Here is a 24,327-nt window from a genome sequence, read left to right on the forward strand (position 1 = left end):
TGTTGTTGTCTTCACTCCCTTCAATTCATTGATATTTTCCTGAAATGGAGAAACCCAGAGTGAATGCAATAACCCAGACACAATCTCAGTTTAAAAAAACCTTCAAGTTCCCAGATGCCTTACTACGGTATGCTTTCCTTATGCTTCAAACACTAACGATGTTTGCAGGGATTCTTAGGAAAAGCATCACCGAACAGGGTATACAAGTTTTTCCTCAAGCCTACCCCACTCCTTGAATGGGTGCTGAGCAAATCTGGGGACTGTTGCAAGCTCAAGGGATATTAGCCAATGTTAGAGGAAATCTTAGGAGTGCCGTTGGAACAACTGTGGCCCAATATGCAAATGCATGCTTAGGGAGTTATTAAAACACAGATTATTGACCTCAAAACCACAAAAGCTCCTTTGGAACCCTTCTGGGTCATTACACAGCTGTATTTAGAGACTGGCAGACTTCTAGCCATGGAGTCAAGGCTGGCACATGTCTTCTTTTGATAGGAGAAACAGTATGGATGTTACCACCGTCTAATTATACTTAAATAAGGATTAATGCTGGGGAAACCATATAAACCTTGCTCTGTCTAACAGAGAGAACAAGTCTACAACTGGAAGTCTTTTTCTTATTATACTCCCTCTATGTTTTCAGAACGGGATATTGCCACTCAAATTCCACTAAAAGAGTTCTCAGTTATGGATGGCTAGCAATATTGATTGTAATGGCTCCTTTGGAAACATTACAGTCTATCGTAGCAACGTTGTTGCTGCTCCAAATATGTTAATCTGCTAAAAGCCTTTTGAACACTGTCTTCAGAGGTCTCTTTTAGTCTACTCGTCCTTTTAGACCATGCCCATTGCTTTAGCACCTTGCAACAGCACAGAGTTGCGAGTAGCATCTCCCAAGAAGGTTCAACAGAAGTCAATTTTCCAAGCTTGCATTTCTCTCTGAAGTCATCAAGATCACACACACTGCCAAAAAAGTATGCACCAAAAAAAGAAAAGCAAACAAAATGTTGTTTAACATAACAAATAATGAGAAATTTTTGCTGTAAAATTTTCCACCTTGAAAATGGCTACAGCGTTTTTTTTTCCCCGCCAAAACATGGTTTGGGGGGAGGGGGAGAAAAAAAAATATTTACTCCCTAAATGGGACCATGACATATTGGCTACAAGTTTAAGTTTTTAAAGTTCAGTAGTTGAAAAATCTGAGTGAACATTCATAATGGGTATTTATCATGGAAGACATGACCAGGCAAAAAAAAAAAAATGAAGAACTGAAGTACCCTTTCTTAAAATATTTCTTCTCAGATTTTCCTGAGAAGAAATCTTTTGGACAACACCAAGATGGAAAAGTTAGCATGTCTTAAACATTGAGACAAAATATGGAGGAATTTAGCCAAAACACAGGGACAGAAAAAAAATCAGTGAAAAATCATTTTCACCCCTTATTCAGCTGTACCTCAGCAGCGCAGGTAGGAGAATACAGCTGCTCTGTGGAGCTGTACCTTGGCACACGACCAAACAGGACAAAATATAGGGAAGCGAAGAGTCACTACATGGAAGTACAGTTTCCTGTGACAGCTATATATAATCTCCAGCTCTTATCCACTGGTTTTAAATAACTTACAAGCTCGGTTCTGTACCTCCCTTAAGACTCAGTGGAAGCAGTGAAGTTAACCATTCTTGGAGTTATTTTTCCAAGCCAGCACCCATACGCCCTGGGGGATACAGACGAGAAGAACACAAGCAAGGCAGGGAGAGTAGGAAACCTATTTCCCACACCTTATAAGCAAACAGTAGGGGGGAAAAACCAGACATTACTACTGATCTAGATGAAGGGATGTATAGGAAATGCTGCTGTCCTCTGTGAAACCTCACTGGAGACTGAACTGTGCTGCAGTAAATGGAGAAACCATAAAAAACCCCATTAACCTAGCTAGTCTCAGCCACCCTTCGTGACTACAGAACTATGTCACAGCAAAAGCAGTTACATAAGGGTAGCAAGACCTCGTTTCCCCACGTCACTCCCCCTTGCTAATGCAATCCTCCCCCAGCAATATGGAAAGACGTGCTCGACAGCTACCCAGAAGAGCCGCCGTCCCCCCTCGGGCGGCGCACGTGCCGCAGGTGCCGGGTTCTCTCTGGCACGCAGGACAGATGCTGTCCCGCTGTCGACATCCCATCTCTAACGTCGGCTGCTCCTGATGGGGACGGTGACACGGAGGGAGTCCTCCTTGTCCTCCGCTCCTCCAGCCCTTTCTCCAGCCCCACACCACCGCACCGACACCGTCTTCATGTATTTTCCTTCTATACGAGCCCCAGAGCTGCCCATCGTACCCATCTTCAGCTTTCCAACAAATACGCCGGGTCGAGCCCCGAGAAAATACGAGCCACAACAAGGGTTTTGTACTTGCAGTGTCTTAGAAGAGGCCTCATTGTAAAGTTAGGAACAAGTAAATGCAATTCTGTCTGTTATTAATCGGTATGAATTGTTCTGGGCAATGCTTAACGTGTAAACAGAATATGGTTACTGGAATTAACCTGAACAACCAAACGCTCATTGAAAAAGAGAGTTTTAGGGAATCAGCATTGTCCCAATAGAAAACAGACCCCCAGAGGCTTCAATTTATTGCAGATATTAGATGCAACCTGGCTGTGAAAAGCACAGGGTCAAGCCCCTAAGAACACAATAAAATGGGACATTCCTCTAAATGGAGTCACGCCCTTGCTGATTAGTAAACGCAGGTACTAATTCCCTCCAAAGGTTGAAGTTGCAGAGGCTGGAGACATCAGCTGTCCCACTAAGCCCAGGCAAAGCCATGGAAGTCATGCTGCTTGGCACCATCTCCCAAAGGGATCTGGGCAGGTAAGGTACGGTGCCTACACCGGCAAGCAGGTATCATTTTTCTCCCCATGCTGTAGCTTCTTCCAGAATCCATACTCTTAAGAATTTAACAAACTGAAAGTTGACAAAAGCCCATATCAAGACACATGGCAATAGATGCAAGTAAAAAAAAAAAAAAAAAAAAAAAAAAAAAAAAAAATCAAAACCCAAAGGCTATAGAGGGAATATTTAATTTCTGCTTATTTCCTTTCCCTTCCCCAAAAAAGCCCACTACAGAAAACAACAACAACAAAAGGCAAGAAATTATTTTTTTAAAAATACCTTTCCTTGCAATGAACAATGACATAATTTTTAGAGCCGTACTTAAAACAACTTTATTGCTCTACGCTTATACCTTTGTGATGCTTTATATGCCTAATACGCACACTCAGCAACATTATTTATTTGAAACTTTCAGCATTAAGACAGTTGCAATCCCCAAACGCTACAGGCCAAGTTTTCTGTCATACCTTCACTTTATTGTGCATCAACTATGCACTAATGACTACGTACAGGGATTGCAAGATTTTCTTCCCTGGAAACCCGAGTTTCCTTGCTATCTGCCATATATTAGGTCCCCATTCACTTTCCATTTCTCAGTCCTACCCTCTGCTGTACCATTACAAGCATCAATCCCAAGTCCGCAATATTCAAGTTTTTTTCTTCCCGTAACTTCTTCCCCTTCTATTTTACAGATAAGCCAGCAGAGCAGTAGTTAGCAAGCAACGCAGTCTCCAGTACCAGGTATATCCCTGATTATTCAGCATCCTAGTTCTCCACGCATGGTAATTCACCCAGCCCACCCCCCCAGCAGCATCGACCACAACCCGGGCAGTGCCGTACCATGATGGTTCGCTGTTCACATGGGTGCAGAGGTGAATTCGGAACGTGCCAGAGGCAGAAGGGGATGGGGGCAGCGAGAGGGAAGGCGTAGGCTGTTGTTCCAGGCATGCCAAAATCTGGAGGTCTCTGGCTACCGCGTTGTCATAGAGTAATCGCTTACGCTATAGGCGTTTCTAACATTGAAAAACACTCCAGTGCTTACTGAAATGAAACTCAATCATTTCCGTCTTTATGAAAACTAAGGGGTGAGGGGTTTTCTTTGTCTCTCTGAAAAATTCTGGGAATTTTTATTACCGACGGATGATCTCTATGCTGGAGGTCCCACATTTTGAGGATTCGGCGATTCTGAGAGAAACCAGCTTGCTTCCAAGACAAAAAAAGCTGCAGATAGGTATTCACTCTGCTTTCAGCCATGCCAGTTGGCAACATTAGCATCCTCTCTCCCAGCTGTCTGTTACCGCTCCTCTGGGAGACGAGTACAGCTGGAGAAAAGGGATTTTACGGGACTTTCTAATCCATGTCACTGCCGTCGGCCAGGTTCGCTCCTGAAGCTGGTCGACTTTGCCATCAGCAGACATGGGAATGCTCATATGATCTCTTGCTTTGGAAAAGTGGTGGGGACAGTAACCTCTAGCTCCTGGGTGGTGACAAGCAGCTGGGAACAGTAATATTTTCAGCAGGCTCAGCTGGAACCAGGAGAAAGCATCTGTCCATAGTTTCAATGACAGGTGGCAAGGAAAAAAGCCTGTGTGAAGTGCATAGGGAACGCAAATCCTATTTCTACGAGGGAAAGTTCACTTGCATCTAGTTTTAAAGATTTATTTTTACCTCCTTTATTTACTAATGTCCAGAGATGATGTCATGGGCCAAAACCAGCGATCTTTCCAAAGGGATACAAGATATATAGTATATATATAGTAATATTGTCTTGCTAGCATTTTAAAATGATGGGCTAATGATCCAGTCACGCAGCAATCGGTAACAAATCATTTACATCAAGAGGCCAATTTCAAGGGGGGGGGGGGGGGTCTGCCAGCGGTTTGTGCCGGCAAGCCCCAATTCAAAGAACAGTAGTGCCGAGTCCTTTCACGCATCGCACTGACAGATTAAATCATTTCTTTGGTCTTTTATAGCACGCCTTGTTCCTCATCGGAATATACCATATCTTGCCTCTAGAACTGTCCCTCCTCATCAGAAATATCTAAATGTTATTTATAACCATATTAAGAGTTACATATCCTAACTGGCAGAGAAAAAGCTTAGCCTCTGAATGAGTTCCAAGTTCTGCATTCAGATACGCAGGCTCCCACATTTTTGTGACAGTCATGCCCTCTCTCTTTTCCTTAAACACACATTCCTGTGCTTGTAACCATCTGATCGCACTCTTCTGTCCACTCTTTAGCCTCCTCTTTGAGGAGTTTATATACCTTTTGATAGGCATATACTTTCCTTGCACGTCACTTGCATTTTTGGTGCCTCTCATCGCTTGATTTACAGCGTACCTCCCACCACTCTCCACTGCTGCTGGAGGTGGTTGGAAGGTGCCTCCGTTACTACACGTACACTCTTGTGGACAAAGATAGTCTGCTGCGTAGTATTTACTCTCAACAGCAAATCAGACCCAGAAACTCTAACACGATGTTATATCTATAAAATATATAAAATAATACAGTGTCTAAAGGGGGGGGACACGACACACCACACAAAGAGTTACTGCCTAGAGGAGTGCCAGAGGAGACCAAGTTACTCTTGCAGCCTTAATTTAGATTCTCACACTTCAAAACATCATTTCCTACTGCGAGTTGAAATACCTGGCTTCACTGGGACCTTGCACATGCTTCACATTAAGTCTACGCTCGGGAGACTTACTTACGTCAGATGTGCCCGACCCATTCGAAATCCTCAGCTCCCTCCAGCCTCTGCTGTTGCGGGTTTGTCTGCCTTTTCAAATTTCCGTGCGGTTACATAGGCAACAAGTGCTCCTGCAGCAATACGGTGTTCATGTTTGCATAGGAAAACGGCTCTATGGCCTTTCATCTCCACTGATCTCCTCAAATTGTATGAATGCAGTATATTTACAATGAAAGAATTATAAGAATGACAAGTGGTATATCTCCAAAAGCCTTCTTCAACTACATTAATTACATTTCAATCCACCCACCTGATTTGGGCTTTACCTTTAGCGTCATCCCTGTTTTGCAAAGGGAAAACGAAGGGCTTGAAAATTTCACTGACTTGTGTAAACAGTCACCAACAGAGAGAAGTTTGTGGTATAGGTATTCTGACTTCTGTTCTGCTGCTCTGGCCAGAAGAGGAATAATTTTCCTCTCAACATATTTTGACATAATAATATCTGCTGTTGGCTAGGAAGTGCTGGCAGATGTTCACATATAGCAACATTAACATTTTGGAAGACTTCCGCCTGTTTTCTATTCATAATTGTATCTTCCCACAAGCTACACTGGAACAGTTTACAATTGCTTTGCAAATCACATTTCCAGAAAGAGAAGTCCCTGCAGCCAACTAGAGCCAGATTACGGTGGCATTCAGGTGCTACCATCCACTACAACCAAGGAGCATCAGGCACCTAAAAAGCTTTAGAATTCAAGACCACAGCGTCTAAATCCTGCTGAAGTCGGTGGGAAGAGTTCTCTTTCCCAAATCTTACGCTTTCTATAAGATTTGTACAGTGACAGAGCAGGTTGGTACACAAAAAGAAAGTCCAAGTGACCGCGAACTTCAAATGGCTATAAATATTTCTAAATCAGGAACTGTATAAGGGGTAATCTAAATGGTCTTGAATGGACTACAACAGACTAAAACTACCTTCAGAGAGTAACCGCTTACTGTGTTATATGGCCTAGAAATATAAGCAGCTTTGAAAATCAATTACGCAAAGAAGAATTTGTCAGAACAGCCAATTAGATGCTAAAATCCTGGTATTGAAAATTGATGCTACAGCTAATTAAGCAGTCAAAACTGACTTTTCGCCTAGAAACAGAAGGAAAGAGACTATTCCGCTTTAGCTGCACGTAGTTTTCCCATCATATACCTTTAATTGTCTGTTACCTGTTGGCAGTCCAACCTGCCACTACTGTAATTTCTCTCTAAAATAAACGGCATTTAGGCTTTCTGTATGTTCTAAACATATGTAAAGTGAGGCTTTACACCAGTCAAGAATGTGATCTATCAGAAAGGCAACATACTAAAATGCCATAAATAGGTATATGGTATGAGATTCAATGTCTCAAGAAACCAAAAGGCAAAGGATCACAAAGCTTCCGGAGTAAGTTCACAGATCATTTAAAGTCGTTTGTGTCCTTTTCACAAAACCATTTGGGTCTATGACTAAGGCTTTAGCTGCGATAAGGGAAAAACACGCAGGCAGAAAACAAATTTCAAGTCAGCACGCACATATATTTGAAATTCACACACTGCAAATACACAGGCTCAGAGCAGCAGTGTTCCCATGGTGTGAGCTCTAACAGCAGAACAAAAATGACTAAGCGGACCCAGTGGTCTGAGCAAGGAAGGGGACTTCTCTATTTCTAAATGCAAGCCAAGAAATGAAAATCCGTTCGCTCAGTAAGGACCCCATTTTCTATCAGAAAATCAGCAGCCGTCCTACGCTGTAGCAGGAAAAGTATCTCCAGTCCTGCAGGGCACTGAAGACTTCCCAAGGGATACCGAGTGACTTCAGCCACCACTTAAACCCGGGTGTTTTCGTCCTTGTTATTTCCCGGATTCGCATCAACAAAATAAAAAGGTTGGTGTGAAAACTTAAAACTCTTATCTCTTTTTGCTACGACTAAACTGGTTACCCGTTTAGGAAGTACGTACGCTCATAATTACAAAAAAAAGAGGGAACAACTTGAACAAAAAAAATTCTTCTACCCAGTTAATTTTTTTGTCCCGACGCTGGGAAAATATACAATAAAAAAACCCACCTTACTCTTACAGACTTCTAATCCTGTTATCACTGAAGTCAAAGGGAGTTTTGACTTCCCTCACCCCATCATAGCACAACGATGCCTCAACTCGGAACCGTACCCGAAAACTTACAGCTAATTTAGGACACGAAACCCGCACAAAAGGGTTGCCATTCTAAGCGGTCACCCCCTTCGCAGAGGGCTCTGCTCCGCAGCCACAAGCCCGCCACAGATATTAAAAACCAGCCTGTGTCAGGGTTTCTGAATGCATATGCCCGTGTGTCTCCACATTAATGTCCATAGTGACACACGCTGGCTGTACCGGGGAAGAACACCGCTAGAGAGCTCACCTTAAAAAAAAAAAAAAAAAAATTACAACCCACCTTTGGCAAGTATTCGCTTCTGATAAATTATCTCATTAATGCAAACATGAAAAAGAAATTCCATTTCCAGATCTTATCTCCCTTGAATTACAACTCTCGCTGTATGGGAAACGCAGCCTCTTGCCTGTTGCACTAGAAATGCTTTCGGATCCCGGCTGAAACTCCTGGCACGACACGAGGAGCCAGCAATCAAGTCCCCCGATTTTAAAAACTACAGGCTGATGGGGAGATTTGCTCTTGCTTCACCAGATGTTGAGCCATATTCCTTGCTCTTGTTTAGTCATGCTTCTAAGGAGCATTTCATCATGTTTCAGATAAGACACTTGCTTCTAAAGGCCATTTTTAGGCTTTTTTTTCTTTTTTTAATTAAGATACCGTTTTTTTCCCCGAAAACGTTCTTGACTCCAGCTTCATTTAATGTATCAGTACGTTATTAAAGCCTAATTCAAAAATACACTGAAAATGAGCATGTCTAGGCAATGCCACCTATGCCAATAAATTCAACCAGCCACTGAGAGTTATTTTACAGTCCTTTACAAATTACAATATAAGGAAGTTTAATTATTTTTAACAAACCTCCTAAACATATTCTTGAAAGATGGAACAAGACTACTATTTTATTTCTGTTCCCGATACGAACAAAAACCCAATCACAAACCCTAAGAAAGACCAAAACTCATTCTTTGTTTCTGACGAGGGGTATGACATAGAAGCTCCCGAGAGCCGCTTTCCCTTCGTAAAAAAATAAAGGGGGGGGGGGGGGGGGAATTCTTATTTTCAGCCACCTGCCTCACTCCTCTGGGGCACTTCGTTTCAGCCTTTCGCTCGATTCACACGAAACTTTCAGTGAGCGTTTCCTTAGCTGGAACTGGGGTATGTTTAGCGTTTCCCAAGTAAAGCAGAAGAGTGGGTGGTGCTATTATTCATCGCTGCACCCCACGACTCACAAAATAAGCCATCTGCCGTCCCCGTTCCTGCTGTACTTTAATTAAGCGTCTACCAGTCAAAGAAAAAAAAAATTAAAAAAAAAGGGGGGGGGGGGGGGTGATGAAGAGAGGGGAAAAAAGAAAGCGGGGGTGGAAGGAGAAGAAGAAGAGTAGAAGAAAAGCGGGCTGGAGGGGAAGAGAAACCCCCCCGGGTGTTTCTAGAACCGGCAAACCCCTCGCTACGGTGGGGGCGACGGACGGACCCCCCTCCCCAGTGTGCGGCGCAGGGGCCCGACCGAAGTTGAGCGGGGCCGGGGGAAGGAAAGGGAAGGGAAAAGAAGGGAAGGGAAGGGGTGAGAAGGGGAAGGAAGGGAAGGGGGGGGGGGGGGTAGGGGGTGGCCGTACCTGGGAAGAGGAAAGCTTTGCTCCCGTTGTGCAGCCCCGGCACCTGGCGCACCCCCTCCGCGGAGCCTCCCAGCTGTAGCTCGGCCAGCACGTCGATCTGCAGCGAGGGGTCCACGCCAAAACCTGCGACTAGACCCACCAAGTGCCGTTACCCACCCCCACCACCACCACCACCCCCCCCCTTCCCAACACCACCACACGGAGCCCGACACCGCAACTTTCCGAGCAGCCCCACCGCCCTCCTCCCACCCTTCCCACCCCATTCAGCCGCGGAATCCCCGCACCTGCGGCCGCCCCGGGGGGGACCGCGAAGCTTTTTTTTTTTTTTTTTTTTGTTTGGTCCCTTCCCCACCACCCCCTTCCCCAACCCCGGGTGCCCTCTCGGAGGGTCCGGCATCCACCTACCTGTCCCCAGGCAGAGGAGAAGGCAAAGCGTGCTCAAGAGGATGCCGGACTCCATGGTCCACCGATGCTCTCAGTCCATAATCCCCTTCCTCCGGCTGGTACGAGTGGAAAAAAAATTAAAAAAAAAAAAAAAAAAAAACCCAAGCTTTCGAGCCAGAGGCTGGGCTTTCTCACCGGGAGGAGCGGACCCCCCGCCGCCCCGCAGCTCGCATCCCGGCGGGGGCCGAGCACACAAAGGCTTTGGGCGGAGGGGATGGGAGGACGCAGCCCTCCTCCGCCCGGGGGGGGCAGACAATGAGTGGGTGGGGGGGGGGGGGGAAGACGGACGGACAGACAGACACACACACGACACGGAGAACCTGCCGCTCCCCCAACGAGCGAGGCCGCGGCAACCGGGATGCGGAGGCGGCGCGTCCGTGCCCGCCCCGCCGCCGCCAGGCACGGCCCCTCGGCTTGGGGGGGGGCTGGAGCTGCTGCCCTGTTCCCCACCACCACCTTTTTCCCCCCCCCCCCAGGGGCCCACCGGTTTATGGAGAGGCCGAAGGAGCCGCCCACCGCCCCCGCCGGGCCGGGGAGGGAACGGGAGGGGGGTCCCGGGGAGGGGGGGGGGGGGGACACCCACACACAGCCAAGCCTTGTGGTGTGTCCCCCCCCCCCCTCCCCAAGTCCACCCGTGCCGGGTTTTGCCCTTTGGGGGGGATCGTCCGGCAGCGTGGAAGGGAAAGGTTTGGCTCGGAGTGCTCAGGGAATGCCGTCGGAACCTCGGCCTGATGGCTGAGAGCGAATAAAAATAATTCGGGGAGGGGGGGGAGAAATTTTCAGGATGTTTTCAGGAGTTGCCGAAGGTGGGAGAGTGCCCAGGCGGTTGCCCTGTGGTGAGGGACGGCTTCCTCGGTTCCTTAGCAAACCCTCCTCCCCCCCCCAAACAAGTGACATTTCTGAGCCTTTACTTTGTGTGCCCATAAAGGGGGCTAAGAACAGCCTTATTCTTCCCTCTCACGGACTCCCAACGTGCAAGGCAGAAATGTCTCGTTGCCAGTTTGTCAAAGCCTGCGGAATAAAGGATTGGGGCTTTAAACTTTTTTTTTTTTTTTTCCCTAGTTTCACAGGCACATCAGTAAGACCCTGATGTCAGCTGGTGATTCCAGTATTGTTTATTGACCTCTCCCAAATTCATCCTCTGTGATCTTTGCAAATAATAAAATCTTTACATGTAACCTTTACAAATCTTTCCCAATAATAATTCCAAAGGAAGAGGGGATTTTTTCCCCTTTTTTTTTTTTTTTCTTACCCCCCAAAGATGACCACGGGAATCAATGGTAGCTCTCCTTTCCAGGCCAGATTAACCGACTGAGATCCTAAGCAATGTACAAAGCAAACACCTTCTTTCCTATTTAAAAAAAAAAAAAAAAGGGAGAGAGGACTGTCTAAAGATGAAAGCGCGACCCATCCCTCAACCCAAATCCACAGCACGGGCATTGGAACGCCATTCCAGCGTGCCCACCACCCGCGTCACCCTGGGAAGAGCTACAGGCTTCTTCTCCAGGTGGCAGAGCCAGCGGAGCCCCGTGAGAGCTGCTTCCACGGCCGCTTCCCATCGCAACGGGTCTGAAAACCAAACCGGGAATTCTGCTGCTGGTACCCGCTGTGTAACTGCTCACACGGTGTCCCCGGTGTTACAGCTTGCATAGGCGGAGGAGATAGTGACATCCCACCCTCATCCTAACCAGCCTAGCACCTCTTCTGCACCGAAGCGTTGTCTCCAGCCCGTTGGTGACGTGGAACCGTGCTTCCGAACCCACGGTGCCCGCTGGCTGCCAGGGCAGTCCAAGGAATGATGCGTTTCCTTGGGGGAGTAAATGGACAACAGCCACGCGTCAGTGATTGTTTTCATGCTCTTTCAATCACATTGGTTACAGATAACTGAACCAGAAGCAATTAATTTGAGTAGAAATAGGTTCAAAATCTAGAGCAATCGCGGTGCCTAGTGAGCCCCCGCCGCCAGTTGCGTCAGGGACGCGAGTGAACAGACCAAAAGAGGCAAACGTCTGCCTTGAATTCTTTGCATCTGCCAGCAGCCACTGCCATCGGCCTTTACTATGGGATGCCAGAGCAGAGTAGGTGTGTAGTAAATCAGGTGGAGTCCACCCCTTTGATAATCCATTTCTCTCGATAGATCTCCAGGGAGTGACCGCTCATCTTCATGTCACATACATGAAAAATCACTCAAAACGCCATCCAGCTGCTTTATCTATTCCCTCTTATCTATCTGGAGCCCAGGGCAGACATCACGAGCATTACACAGAGCTGTGTTTCTGCCATGTGAGATGTCAATAGTGACATAATTCAGCTAACCCAAAAGTAAGTGAACAGCAAAACAAGAATTTCTACCGATACAAGGAATACGATCTTGATGATTAGATCCTTCAACTATTTGGCTAAACCTGATACGTATTTCTACCTGTGGAATCCCTTTCTGAGCTCTCATGAAACATACAGTTTCACAGTCTCGCTGGGCATGTCCCTTCTTAAATCTGGATGTTACAGAAATACCTAAAAGAAAATGTTTTTTACGCCTTCAGCTGGCTGGAATGCTCTTCCCTTTGATGGAAACCACGTCTTTTAGCCAAGACACACGCTTCATACTGAGGCTCACCATATTCTACTCCACACGTGGCAAAGGGCGACAAATCTAAAAAACAGTACAGGGTGTACATATCTATAATAACCGTGCATTGGTGAATGCACGATACTCCAGTCCTTTTGATATTAAGCAAGGTCTCTGTCTAAAGAAGCCCATTTCAGATATTAACCTTTACATCTCCCAGCAATTTTCAAGGCTCTCCAGAGTGTAGAAGTCTCGGAGGTATCTTAGTATCTTTTTTTTTCTTTTTTTTTTTTTTTGTGAGCTGAGATAGTTCTGATCCCTACAAACACTAGAGGCGGGATTACTCAAGGAAACATCTGTAGAAGACAAGGCTAGTCTTTTGCATTGGCTATGGGACTTCTGTGACTTTCTTTAGAATGCCACCTGGTCAGAGGTATTACCACACCTACAGTGAAACAACCTTCTCTTGACGAAACCTCTAGGATGAGATGACGTCCTGCAATTCCACACCAACGGACATGGCAACAGTACCACGCAATAGAGTTTGCCCAAGTATAAGTGAAGAGGCTTTCTGGGGAGCTGACCTTGGGCTCGGCCACCAAATCTCCTGGAAGGTCCCTGCCGGAGAGGCAGGTGAGCCTGCTGTGTAACACAGCTTCGATGCTCTGTAACACAACTTACAACCACTCTTCTGGTCATCAGAGTTTCATTTTCGGTGAGATTTTTGGATTAAATAGATAGCATGATATTGACATTCCCCCCCCCCCCCCCAAAACCCCTATAGATCCTAAAAAGTAAGGAGGTCTCCTGAATAATGACTAATATTCACAGCAATTTTCCTGCCAAATGAAGAGTTAAGGGATGTGTTACAAGCTCCAAATTCATGAATGATTTCATTGCAAAGGGAATCTCATATTAATTACGCTCATATTAATTATATGCTAATAAACTGAACCGAGTCAAGCTCTTAAAGCATGCAGATGACAATCCTGCACTGGGAAAGCTTTACCTCTCTTACTGCAGCTTATCTGGGTCTATTTATTTTTAAAGAAAAACATGAATATTTTATTCACAGTAGTTTTACCCATGTATGCCTGTGCCGGAACCTGGAGAGTCCATGTGAAGTTAAGAACTACATAAGGAATTGTTACTGACCTACTTATAAAACACTGATGCAACTTTTTTTCTGAGAGTATAGGAAACAGTCTTCCTTATATTGCAAAACACACATAGTTGTTTACTCAACATTATAGTGCTCTAATGCAGCATTTCTACAGAAAAATATTTGTAAAACATGATGTTCCGTAATTAATACTTTTTGAAGTGGAACAAGGAGAATGGTCTGTTGTCATAGAGAAGCAGCTTTTTAATTTGAGTAAATTTGATACTGCTGGGGATGAGGGCTTTTATTAGTTACAGTCAGGGAACATGCAGGCAAATTATGCTGCAGCAGTTTCTCTTAATACCCTTCAAGGTGGGCTTCCGTCCGCACCATTATATCGTTACGATCCAGATTTTCCGTCTGCGAAAACAGTCGGGCGTAAAAAACGTACAGTTGTTGTGTGATGTGTAAAAATGCCGTGCGGGACTAAGGTGAGACCACCAAACTCATTTTCACTTGTTTTCTAAATGATGGCTTCAACAGCGAGGAACAAAGCTCAGATGCTGTTCTTGAATAAACCTCAGGTGTTTATTAGATAGTTTTTTCTTGCCAGCTTCCCGACCAGATCTAGGAACTTCTCCTGTGGCACCCTCTCCCTCCAACACCCACGCACCTCTCTCTGTTTCTATAAAGCAGGCGATTTACTTCTGCTGCTTCGTTAGCCTCCCCACGGCTCCCCCCTCGCCCAGTCTCCTCTTCCCCAAACGCTTTCTGCCCTTCGGCAGCTCCGGCGCTTCCTCCCTTTCCCCCTTTCTCGCACACAAGCGTGCGTGCGCGCCCTCTCCCTTGCTCATCCTCGCGTTGCAATTTGTCGGTCTTGCAGCCTCCCCGAGGTGAGAGCTGCTCTCCGTACCAGCATCCCGCACGCCGCAGGTTTCCCCTCTCAGAAACGCACTTCGGACCAGGAAAGCCTCGGAGGACTTGGGATTTAAACACAGCACTTGGCAAAGACCCAGCAGAGACTGTCAAACTGACGGAGCTACACACCCGGCCGTGACAGTACCAGCCCCGTTCAAAAGCCTTCGGCATCAAAGGCGTTCCTCTCAAGCACGCACCAGCCGAGGAGGCATCGCCCATTTTAGTTACAGTTATGAATGTTTCATACAGATTTGATTATTGCCCCACTTGTAATAGCAAAAATTCCTTACCGTCAGAAAAGAGAGCTGTGAAAAAAAGGCTGTAGCTATTTAAGGAACACACTTTACGTCTCTTAAAGTTTCATGTCTTCCTGGTTTTTTACATCTTCTTGATGTAAAAGAAGGCCACTTCGCGTCTTGCGCCTGAGGTCGCGGCTTTGGGAAGCGGACGGGTGCAGTCGGCAGCGGAGAAGCAGCACCGGGAGCGGTGGAAAGTACAAGGCCGTTGTTACGGCCGCGTTCTTCTGAGCGCAGAAGGAGAAATGGAGGCAATTACATTAACGAGAGGTAAAGACGGGGGTAGAGATGAAGGTATTTTTCCGAAGTTTTCCCAAAGAGTCTTGTTTGATTCAAGGACAAGGAAGAGAGGCTGGAAGTGCAGGCTCTGCTCTCTTTTTGCCCAAACTCGAACTTAGAATCTTCGGAGTTGCGAGGTGCCCACGTTAACCTTGCTTGCTAGAGTCTTGTTTTTTATACTAGCTTTATTTTCTTCCTCCAAGAGGGTTCACATCCCTTTGATGTAAGGTAAAAGCGATAGACTGCCCTGCTGGCAGCCTTCACACATTATGATGCCTAAAAATGTCTCTTCACAGAAAATGTCAGCTAGGAGCGCTGGCGTTGTATTTGGCGTGTGGAACCGTATGAAGTAAGAAGCGGGTAGTTCATGATCAGGATTTAATTATCTCAGTTCTGTCAGTCCAGACTGCAATAACAATTAGGCAAGATTAGAGTTAAATTACTTTGACCTAAGTGTGCTCAGTGTTTTGATCATTTTGCCATCTGAAGTATTATCCCCTATTAAAAGATGGATTAGCATATCCATCACAAATATTTATGATAACAAAGCTGGCGTGGAAAGACTTGAATCCGGTATGTTTTACTCTTGTCATAAAGAAAAAAAATCTACGCAGCCCTCGCTGGAGCCAGACACTGGCTGGAGTGAGAGTCCCTGAAAGCCGGTGGGTGCTATTTTCTTCTTCTCCCACCGCCAAATGTAATACAGTAATTCCATCTGCAAGTACCAACGTGGAGAGAGGATTTCTCATAGTAGAAGACTCCCTCCTGTAGAAAACAAAGAGAAAACAAAATCCAGTAGCGGAGAATCAAATCAGACCAAATCCATACTTGACAGCAGAACTTGTTAATGACTGCAAGAGGCTCGATGACTTCTCCGGGCTTTATTTGCATTAAAAGCAGATGCTGTTGCAGAGAACATGCTGTTCTCAGAGGTTTGACACCGATGTTAGGGGCTGACACTTACAGCTCGCTGTGGTGGTCGGAGTCAGTGGAGAGATTCCAGGCAACTTTGGAGCAGGGACCAGATCCAGACCCCGTCCCCAAACCCCGCTCACTCGAAAAGAACAGTGGACACTTGTGGTACCGGGCTCTGCTTTCCTTCTCGTGGGCACAAACTGCCATCTCAACACATTCCCCGAATCCAGGACAGATAATTTCAAAGAGATCCAGTCTGTCCGGTGTGTCATGAGTGGGACTGCAGTGGAAGAGAATATTAATACCTGTCATACATCCATTTAGTTTTCCGTTAAGCAAAGCCAGATTTTTGGCTCCTGCGTTGTAGGGAGAGGAAGAAAACAGTTTAAAACGTGCTTGTGACCTCAAAGGTTCAAATTTAACAGTTCCTAGTATAGTCGAATTACTTCTGCAGTAGCTGGAGAGAAAGTATCACAGGATCTCTTACACTGCCTGACAAAGGATAGGCTTTTCAAACTGGATCTGTACAGCTTTCATACACAAAGGCGTATTTATTGGGCAAACTGGAATAGCTTCAATGATTCTATCAGTTTATCAGATAATTAAGAAGGCCTTTAAGTAGCGTAGCATTGTGTAGTAGCATTAACACATCATCAAACTCCAATTCTTAAAAGGACCTTGGATTTCTCCTGCCTAAAGAGAAAAACGTAGAAGAAAGACAACAGCCTGGGTGGTGAGGAGCCTGTCTATGCTTTGGTGTGGCCTCTTCTGCCAGGAGAACTGTGAAGACCTGTTAGCTCAGATGCTGTGGTGCTGGGACACGGTAAGTGGCTTCTGGACCCGAGGAAGCAAGTTGGAACAGCGCTGCGCTGGGGGATTTCTGAACCCTCCTTTGCTGCAGAGACTAAACATGCCCGGTGCCCGTCTCACCAAATCTTCCTGCAGCTGAAGGGAGACCAGATTTCCATCGTCAGGAAGAAGAAATGCGTGCTGCGCCTTGGTCACGATTCATTGGGTTAGTCCTACAGATGTAAATTTAAAAAAAAAATAAAATTAAAAAAAAAATCCAAAGAGCTAGAACCAACAGTCTGGTAATAAATTTGATCAGCAGTTCCAGAGTGTAAATGTACGCCCTGCATTTTAAAATTTGTATGACTTCAACATTGGGTTTTAAGCCAAAAAAATTAAAATTCTCTGTGAATTAATACAGCTAAATCATTACAGGACATGACGCTAAATAAATTCCATTATTCCCTTTTTTTGAACAAACAACAGGAGGAGAAAGAGTTAGGCCCATATCCTCTTAAAAATTAGCATCTGTAGACAAATTCTAACACATATCTTAGATCCCACTCCTTGTCCCCTTATTAGCAAAAACGCACGTAGGGCTAGGAGGGCCCGGTTCAGGTACCTGCTTCATCTGATTACAGCGTATGCTTCATCCTGGCTTATCTCTACTGCTGGTAAGCATCCAGCTCTTGAGTTATTTCTAGCAGAAAATTATTTCACCACAAAATGCTTGATTAGTCCTAATCCAAGTGGTCTGTTTTTCAAAAGTCTGGGCACTAGACATTTCTCATGAACATCACTTGCAGTTTTACTCCTTACTTGTTCAAGCACATGTAAAGCTAGAGATCCTGTATTTTGGCGTACCTGCTTGGCTAGGGGAGTTATAGACTGTTAACGGGGACAGATGGCAGTCACTAGCTTTGGTACCTAACCGCTCATGGAAAAACAATTTTAGAAGCTGGGAACTCCTTGCATTCTTGGTTTTGAATTCTAACAACAGTGTAACCTTGAGAAAGAAATTAAACATCTAAGATAACATCAGCGCTTTCTTCTTGGTCGGGGAGGAGGATTCAGGAGCCAGGCACACTAAACCACAGGTGTTTAAGTTACAGAAAGGAACATAGGAGGTACAGGAGGGTTACTGATGGCTGAGAAACCAGTACCACGTTGGGAAGAAATGAAGCAATTGTGAATAAGTACCTTTTATTAGACGGGAATATCAAAAGATATTCAGTGACGATTAGGTTTTTTAGAGGAGGATAAACGTAAGAGTTAAAGCACCTAAACCATCAGGTCGCGTAGGAGAAACTGACTGTTGGCACACAAATTCTAGATCCTAGAAAAAACAATCCAGTGCTGTAAACACACCTGTGGATCAAAATGATTCAGCATGAAGAAATACTATGTGTAATGGAGTTCATTAGCTTAGTAACAACGGGGTTTGGTGCAGAGAGTAGGGTCCCAAGTACAATAATTACGATGAGAATAATTGTGATATCCCTATTTACATGAGCATTTCCCTTGAAGCTGATAGAATTACGAGCATGGATGATTGAAGTCATATTCAAGCTAAATAATTTAAGCAAAATATCAGCATTTTTACAATAAAATATCAGCATTTAAACCAGGGCTTTTTCTTCCAGAGAAATAATTGTTTTTTAAAAATGTGATTCATAACTTCAGAGTGGAAGCTATTTATAACCTGTGCTTTAGCAGATCTCCACAGTTCAGAACAAAGAAACAAGGGAAGGCAAAGGATAATTAAATGGTAAAATTCAAGGCTTAATTTTGATCCCCAAAGCATCTTTCAGAAATGGATACCCAGTTAAAGCAATGCAAATAAATGGAAGATTTGGCGGGCAAGATACAACTCATGCAGTTAGACAAAGCTCAGAAAGTACATAAAAACAGTCAAACGCATGACGACAAATAGGTGATGCAAGTAAATCACATACGGAAAGCTGACTGTTACATGTAGGCTTACTAGACTGCTAAGTGTAAAGGAAGAAAGCACAGGGTGAGAAAAGATTGCAGTGAAGGTAAATGATTTATTGGGGTGTCAGAAAAGAAGGGCTGGGGGTGAATCTTTAGTCCGAAGTTACATGTGATGATGTGAAAGCCCTGTCGGATAAAAGATATTAAAAATATCCGTGGTGTAACAACTCCAGAAATATATGTTCCAATAATTCATGGTACCAAGTGGAATTCATCGGAGATTCTGAGGAAATCCTAAGAATGAAGCACAATTTCAGCCTACCATAATTTATCGTTAAAGATACGTAATTCATCATCAAAACAGCCACTCTGCTGGATAACTGGCAAATGGCCAACACTGTAGCAATCTTTAAAACAGCTCTTAAGACTGACCCTCAGAACTGAAATCTAGAGAATCTTAATTCATTAATGGGGAAAATAGTTGAGAAAATCATTTAAAATAGTTATAAAACACCTACAGGTGATACGTAGGAAAGAGAGAAGAAATCAGGATGAACAAATTGCAAGTCAGCACAGATCAGCAGAGATAAATTGATACACTTATCAGTGAGGATAAATTGTGCTTTCCTAACCTGTTCAAATGTTATAAATCGTTAGCAAAATATTGACTAAAAGAGAATCACGGGATATGCATTTACAGAGACATTTGATAATATCATTCACATGAGGCTTTTAAGGAAACCCGGTACCCCTGGGGTAGGAGATAAGGTCTTTGTTACGGGTTAAAGAGAGAGAAAAGGACGGGGATGAACGGCAGACGGTTGGGATGAAAAGGTGGCAAGAGTGCGATGCCACAGGGACTGTACCGGAGGATCACTGCTAGGATTAATTCCACTCTTTCTCCGGGCCCATCTATTTATTAATGACCAGGAAGAGAGGGAATACAATGAGATGGCAAAACTGCTGACAACACAAAGCTGTTCAATTAGATAAAACTAAGGTGTCCGTAAATAACTCCTGGGACTTGTTGCAACGCTAGCAACAGGAAAGGAAATGATGTTCAGCATAAGCAACTGCAGAGATACGGCCATAAAACAAACTGCTTAAACTGCTTATACTCATTAATGGGGTCTGAACGAATTATGGGGGAGCCTTGCTGATTTGCATTTGGGAGAGGAGAGCTACTACATTTTGTCGCTTATTTACAACTAGAGGGGTTATTTTAAAATAGCAGCTAGTACAAAGCATTTTCTGCTCGTCTATTTAAATTGTTTGGGTTTCATTTTATCTGAACCCTTCCTAATCTCTGAGTAGTGCTCAATACATCCAGTGACATACCACCGCTGAGAAGGGCAGTGTCTGCCTCTCTCTTCAGAGCTGAGAAATCTTGGCAAGCAGATGGCTCTGAACGGTGGGGCCAGCTAAGCAGTCTGTCATAGCCTCATTCCTTCACCCAGTGTCAGAGCCAGAGGACTCCTGCTGCGGGAGCTTTTATATCTCTTCATAAAAAAGACCGACGACATGCTAAAGATAGCCTCTGCTTACACGGGGCGAGCCGAACTGTGCGCAGAGGAAAATGAACAGCCTGTCCTTATTGGAAGATATTTTTCACAGATTACAGTGCTGATGGGAGGGGGGGTTGCTGAAAGCTCCCGTTGGCCGATCCACCAAAGCATCTCCTTTCCTCCTTCTGACCCCCAAATGGCTCCGGAAAACATGAAAGGCAGAAGGAAGAAGGGGAAAATGCCAGGGGTGCCCCGAAAACCTCACGCTGGGCTCGAGCCTCTTTTTTTCCTTGCATCGGTGTAAAAGTAGAGTAGCCCAGCAAAGCCCGACATAGAGACGCCTCAGCAATAGGGCTGGGAGAGAGAGCAGCGTGCGGATGGAGCGGCCCTTGGGTACCACGCTGCCGTTGCCGGTACCCAGCCCCAGTGAGGATGCTGCCGGCATCTCCGTCACCCCTGCTCAGCCCTGTGGGTCAGTTCAGCCCCCAGCAGGTGAAGAGGATGATAGAGCCGAGAGGCACGGGCTGGTTTCCCAGGACTACGAGAAGACTCCACGTGCTTGCCTTAATACCCTACTGTAGCCAACCTCTAGGGAACGAAAGGGAGGTAAACGTTGCCTCTTCCCCGTGATGAACTCGCACCTCAGCGGAAAGGGGAATTCACTTTTTCACCTGTGCAGGTGACTGGAATATCCCTGAGGGGATGGGAATAACTCAGTCAGGACAACATAAACACAGAGCTGCAAACCTCGGATGAAAGCTTTGGTGGGGGAGGGAGGAGAATAAAGAGCACACGACACAGAAATGGTAATGACTGCTACCCCGTCTGACCTTCCCTACTCGTACGTACCTGCCTTTCTCTGCATTTCTTACGGTTTAAAGCATCTTTTGAGCGCAGGTGAGCAGAAACGCGTATGATCTTCTGAGCCCAACGCCTTTTACCCTGCTGCTAATTCCTTCTGCTGCAAATTCTCGCCAGGTACATTTTGGAGCATCATTAGCTGTTTTCACAGCCATATCGCACAGAGGGGCTCACGGCCATCCTATGGTCAATCAGTTTGTTCATCTCTCCTTCCTCCGGTTCATGAACCCCTTTCCTCCAGCAAAAGTTCTGGTGATTAGTCTTCAAGGGCATGATTTTGCACTTTGGATTATTAAATTTCATGCTGTTTCTATTCTGCTGTTCCACAAGGTCATCTAATTTTTCCTGCATAATAATCAAGTCTTCCTCTGGTCTGTATTAGCTGTACGTACCAGCTTTGTGTCATGTGCAGATTTTGTAAACGCACGTCTAGTTCTTGCACCAAGGTCACGAAGGAAAACATCAAACCAGCCTGGGCCCAAGGCTGCCCTCACAAGGAACGTAACTATCGCTCTCTACTCCTGTAATCCAGCAACCTCCTCTGTTCTACAGTGTCAGAATTAATCGTCTGTCATCTCTTACTCAAATAGAGTTCCTGTGAGGCACATCCTGTCTCAACACTTTCCTTAAATCTAGATAGATTCAGTCCACTTTTTATTTGCTTTTCCCTTTATTCCCTAAAATCTTTTCTGGGGTTCATATAGGACAAAATGCAGCCGAGCTGTGATTATCTATAGCTCCCTCCCCCACTCCTTTTTCTTTTTTTATTTCGCTCGTGCTATGAAGCAGCATGCTTCTCCCTGGAGGTGGCAGGAGGAGAAGTGCCAGCAGAAGACAAGAACTTTGCCAGCATCTCCTGGGGAGCAGGTGAAGTGTCAGGATAGAGAGAAGTAATGTCTGGGACATCACCCAGTCCTACTTTTGGTTTGGGTTGGTGGGGTGGGGTTTTTTTCACTAAATCTTTAATAGGCTTAACAAACATGCAGGTTCAATAGTATTGGGGGCATTTCTTTCAAAGACCCTGAGAGACTCTCAAAGAAGGGAAAGAGCGTTCAGAAAAATCTCCCGGTGCTGGCGAGGACTCCATATAGATCCTGCCTGTCCTTGCGGCTTTTCCAAAACCAATGAACGCTGGGGCTCGGAGGGGAGAGTTCTTGGGAAAGGCAGGGCTGAAGGCCAGGCCATGCCAGAAGTGGGGTAAAACTGCTGCCCGAGGCTGGACTTGGAGAGCAGAGAGAACAGAACTGCTGGGCAATGACAATGCATAGGCTCATCCACCAAAAAATGAGCAGGAGAGCTCAAAGGGACCGGCTCCCACGTCCATCGGCTTCCCGGCTGGACGAGGGAGTTTCAAATACACCCGCAGGGCTCTGACAGCTCGGGACTTGTGGGTCTTTTAATATATATGCAGCTGCCTTAGTTTCTATAGAGCAGGGAAGCGTCAGCTCTCCGGGCCCCTCACCACCCCATTTTACGTACCAGCCTGGCAGCCAGCGAGCGCTTCTCACCTCACCCAACACTCGGCGGTGGAGGAGAAGATGTGGTCAGGATTATTGCCAGTAAATTATTTCAAGTGTTTGCCCAGCTCGTGGCAGGTTGCTCAGGTTTCCCCTCTCAATATGTTTCAACCCTACAATAAAATTTCAGTTTGCTTCAGGCCATCTGCCTAGCTTGCAGTTTGGGAGCGGGGAAGTGTCACCCGCCGCTTGCCCAGACTGGAACCGACTTTCCCACATTTCCAAAGTGGGCGAGGAAGCCAGCCTTTCTTCAGGTTTTTACTAAAGACGGCTCGAAACTGGATGAGGCCTTTCGAGATGCCAATCAGCGCCGGGTGGAAGGGCTGCATGCCAGCTACGTTTGCTTGTCCACGGTCACAAGCCTTAGCGGCGAGGCTTGTTAGCTCGCTTCACATCTGACCGCAACGTACCGTGCGAATGTGCCCACCGTTTTGCTTTTCCCTCGGGAAAGAATGACTTCCATCGCTTTGCCATCCTCATTCACCTCCCAGCATCATCTCCTTCCCAGATCCTGGGAAGGGGATTTATTCACTGTTTGGCCATACCTGGATTAACCTTAATTTCTATCTGTCAGTCAGCACTTCTTGCCTTCTTTTTATTTCAGGGGATGGAGTATCTCCTGCCATTTATTTTCATTTTCTTCATGAGGTGCAGCTCGGCGAGGCTTATGAATGTTTTTGGTTTATCCCTGCATTTTCTGACCTGTGAGACCTCGCCCTCCTAACTGTCAGCTCCTTTTCCATTAGAGACAGGTTTCTTCTCACTCTTGAACACTTTCTGTGGGTGCTTATTTTTGCCGGGTGTGTCAAGTTTCCTTTCCTACCATTTTCCCCTTGCACCTGCAATACACAAGAAAACTCTTAAATAATACACACTTCTGACTTAAATTAACTCCAAGCCTCCTTCGCATTAAAATTCTTGAGCTCCTCACTCCACCGAGCCTTATTTCACACACACAAAAAATCGCCATTCTGAATCCAAAACCTTAGTTACAGACCTGTTTTAGCTGATTTATAATCACCTGATCAAAGATGATTTTTGACAGCCAGTCCCTTTGTAAGTCTGTAAGGATCTGAGTTTAAAGCAGGATCATCTCTGGTTGATATAGTGACCCTATAGCAGAACATATAGACCTTCTCATCCAAGAATACCAGGGCTTTACAATTACTGGTAGCATAACTTTCCAATCTATATATACAAGTTAAAAACTCCTACCAACAGATAATTCTTCCATCACCTTACAGACATCTCCACCCGAATCCACAGCTGAGCCTGGGGAGATCCACAACAGATGGCTCTGACAGAAACATATTTTCTGCTCTGTGCCTTCTGTTCATCAGAAAGCTTCTGTTCCTGTACCTCTTATTCCCACCATCAAGCCCTGCACGACTTACTAACACCTTTTCTTGCCCTTCATGATTATGTAGTTTCCCCATAAAAAGCCTAAAATCAGAGAAGTTTTGATGGCTATCTTGGCAGCACTCATATTTTACTCTGACTCTTGGGATGTTTGCTGTTTTTCTGAAGGCCACGGCTAGCAGCAAGCAATTGCATGAGACTATTGGCTTTCATTGAAGGAAAAAAGAGAAAAAAGAAAAGCGTTCATCACTCATATTCATAGATAAAAGCTTGAAAACATGAATCAGATGCACCTAAACGTTCCGAAGACAAAAAAAAAAATGAGAGGCCTGAAATGAATTTTTTAAAAAAATCCCAACGCAAGCAGCGTCAAGAGTTTGGGAATCTGAGCCACGGCTTTTGAGCGTTGAACTTGGTGGCAATACTGTGCTAAAAGGAGGGAGAGACAACCGGGGCTGGCTCGATGGCTGTGTG

General features: G+C 45.4%; 1 protein-coding gene across 1 annotated transcript in view; it reads right to left on the reverse strand.

The window, feature by feature from the left end:
• NELL2 (neural EGFL like 2) overlaps positions 1-10,007 on the reverse strand; it is a 154,204-nt gene extending 144,197 nt beyond the window's left edge. The window contains exons 1-2 of the mRNA XM_049814276.1: positions 9,770-10,007; positions 9,365-9,493 (exon numbers count right to left, since the gene is read on the reverse strand). Coding sequence (XP_049670233.1) covers positions 9,365-9,493; positions 9,770-9,824 — 184 coding nt within the window. The 5' untranslated portion in view covers positions 9,825-10,007. The remainder of the gene's footprint in view (positions 1-9,364; positions 9,494-9,769) is intronic.
• Between the last annotated feature and the right edge of the window lie 14,320 nt (positions 10,008-24,327).

The sequence above is a fragment of the Accipiter gentilis genome, chromosome 11, assembly GCF_929443795.1.
Source record: "Accipiter gentilis chromosome 11, bAccGen1.1, whole genome shotgun sequence".
NCBI classification, from domain to species: domain Eukaryota; kingdom Metazoa; phylum Chordata; class Aves; order Accipitriformes; family Accipitridae; genus Astur; species Astur gentilis.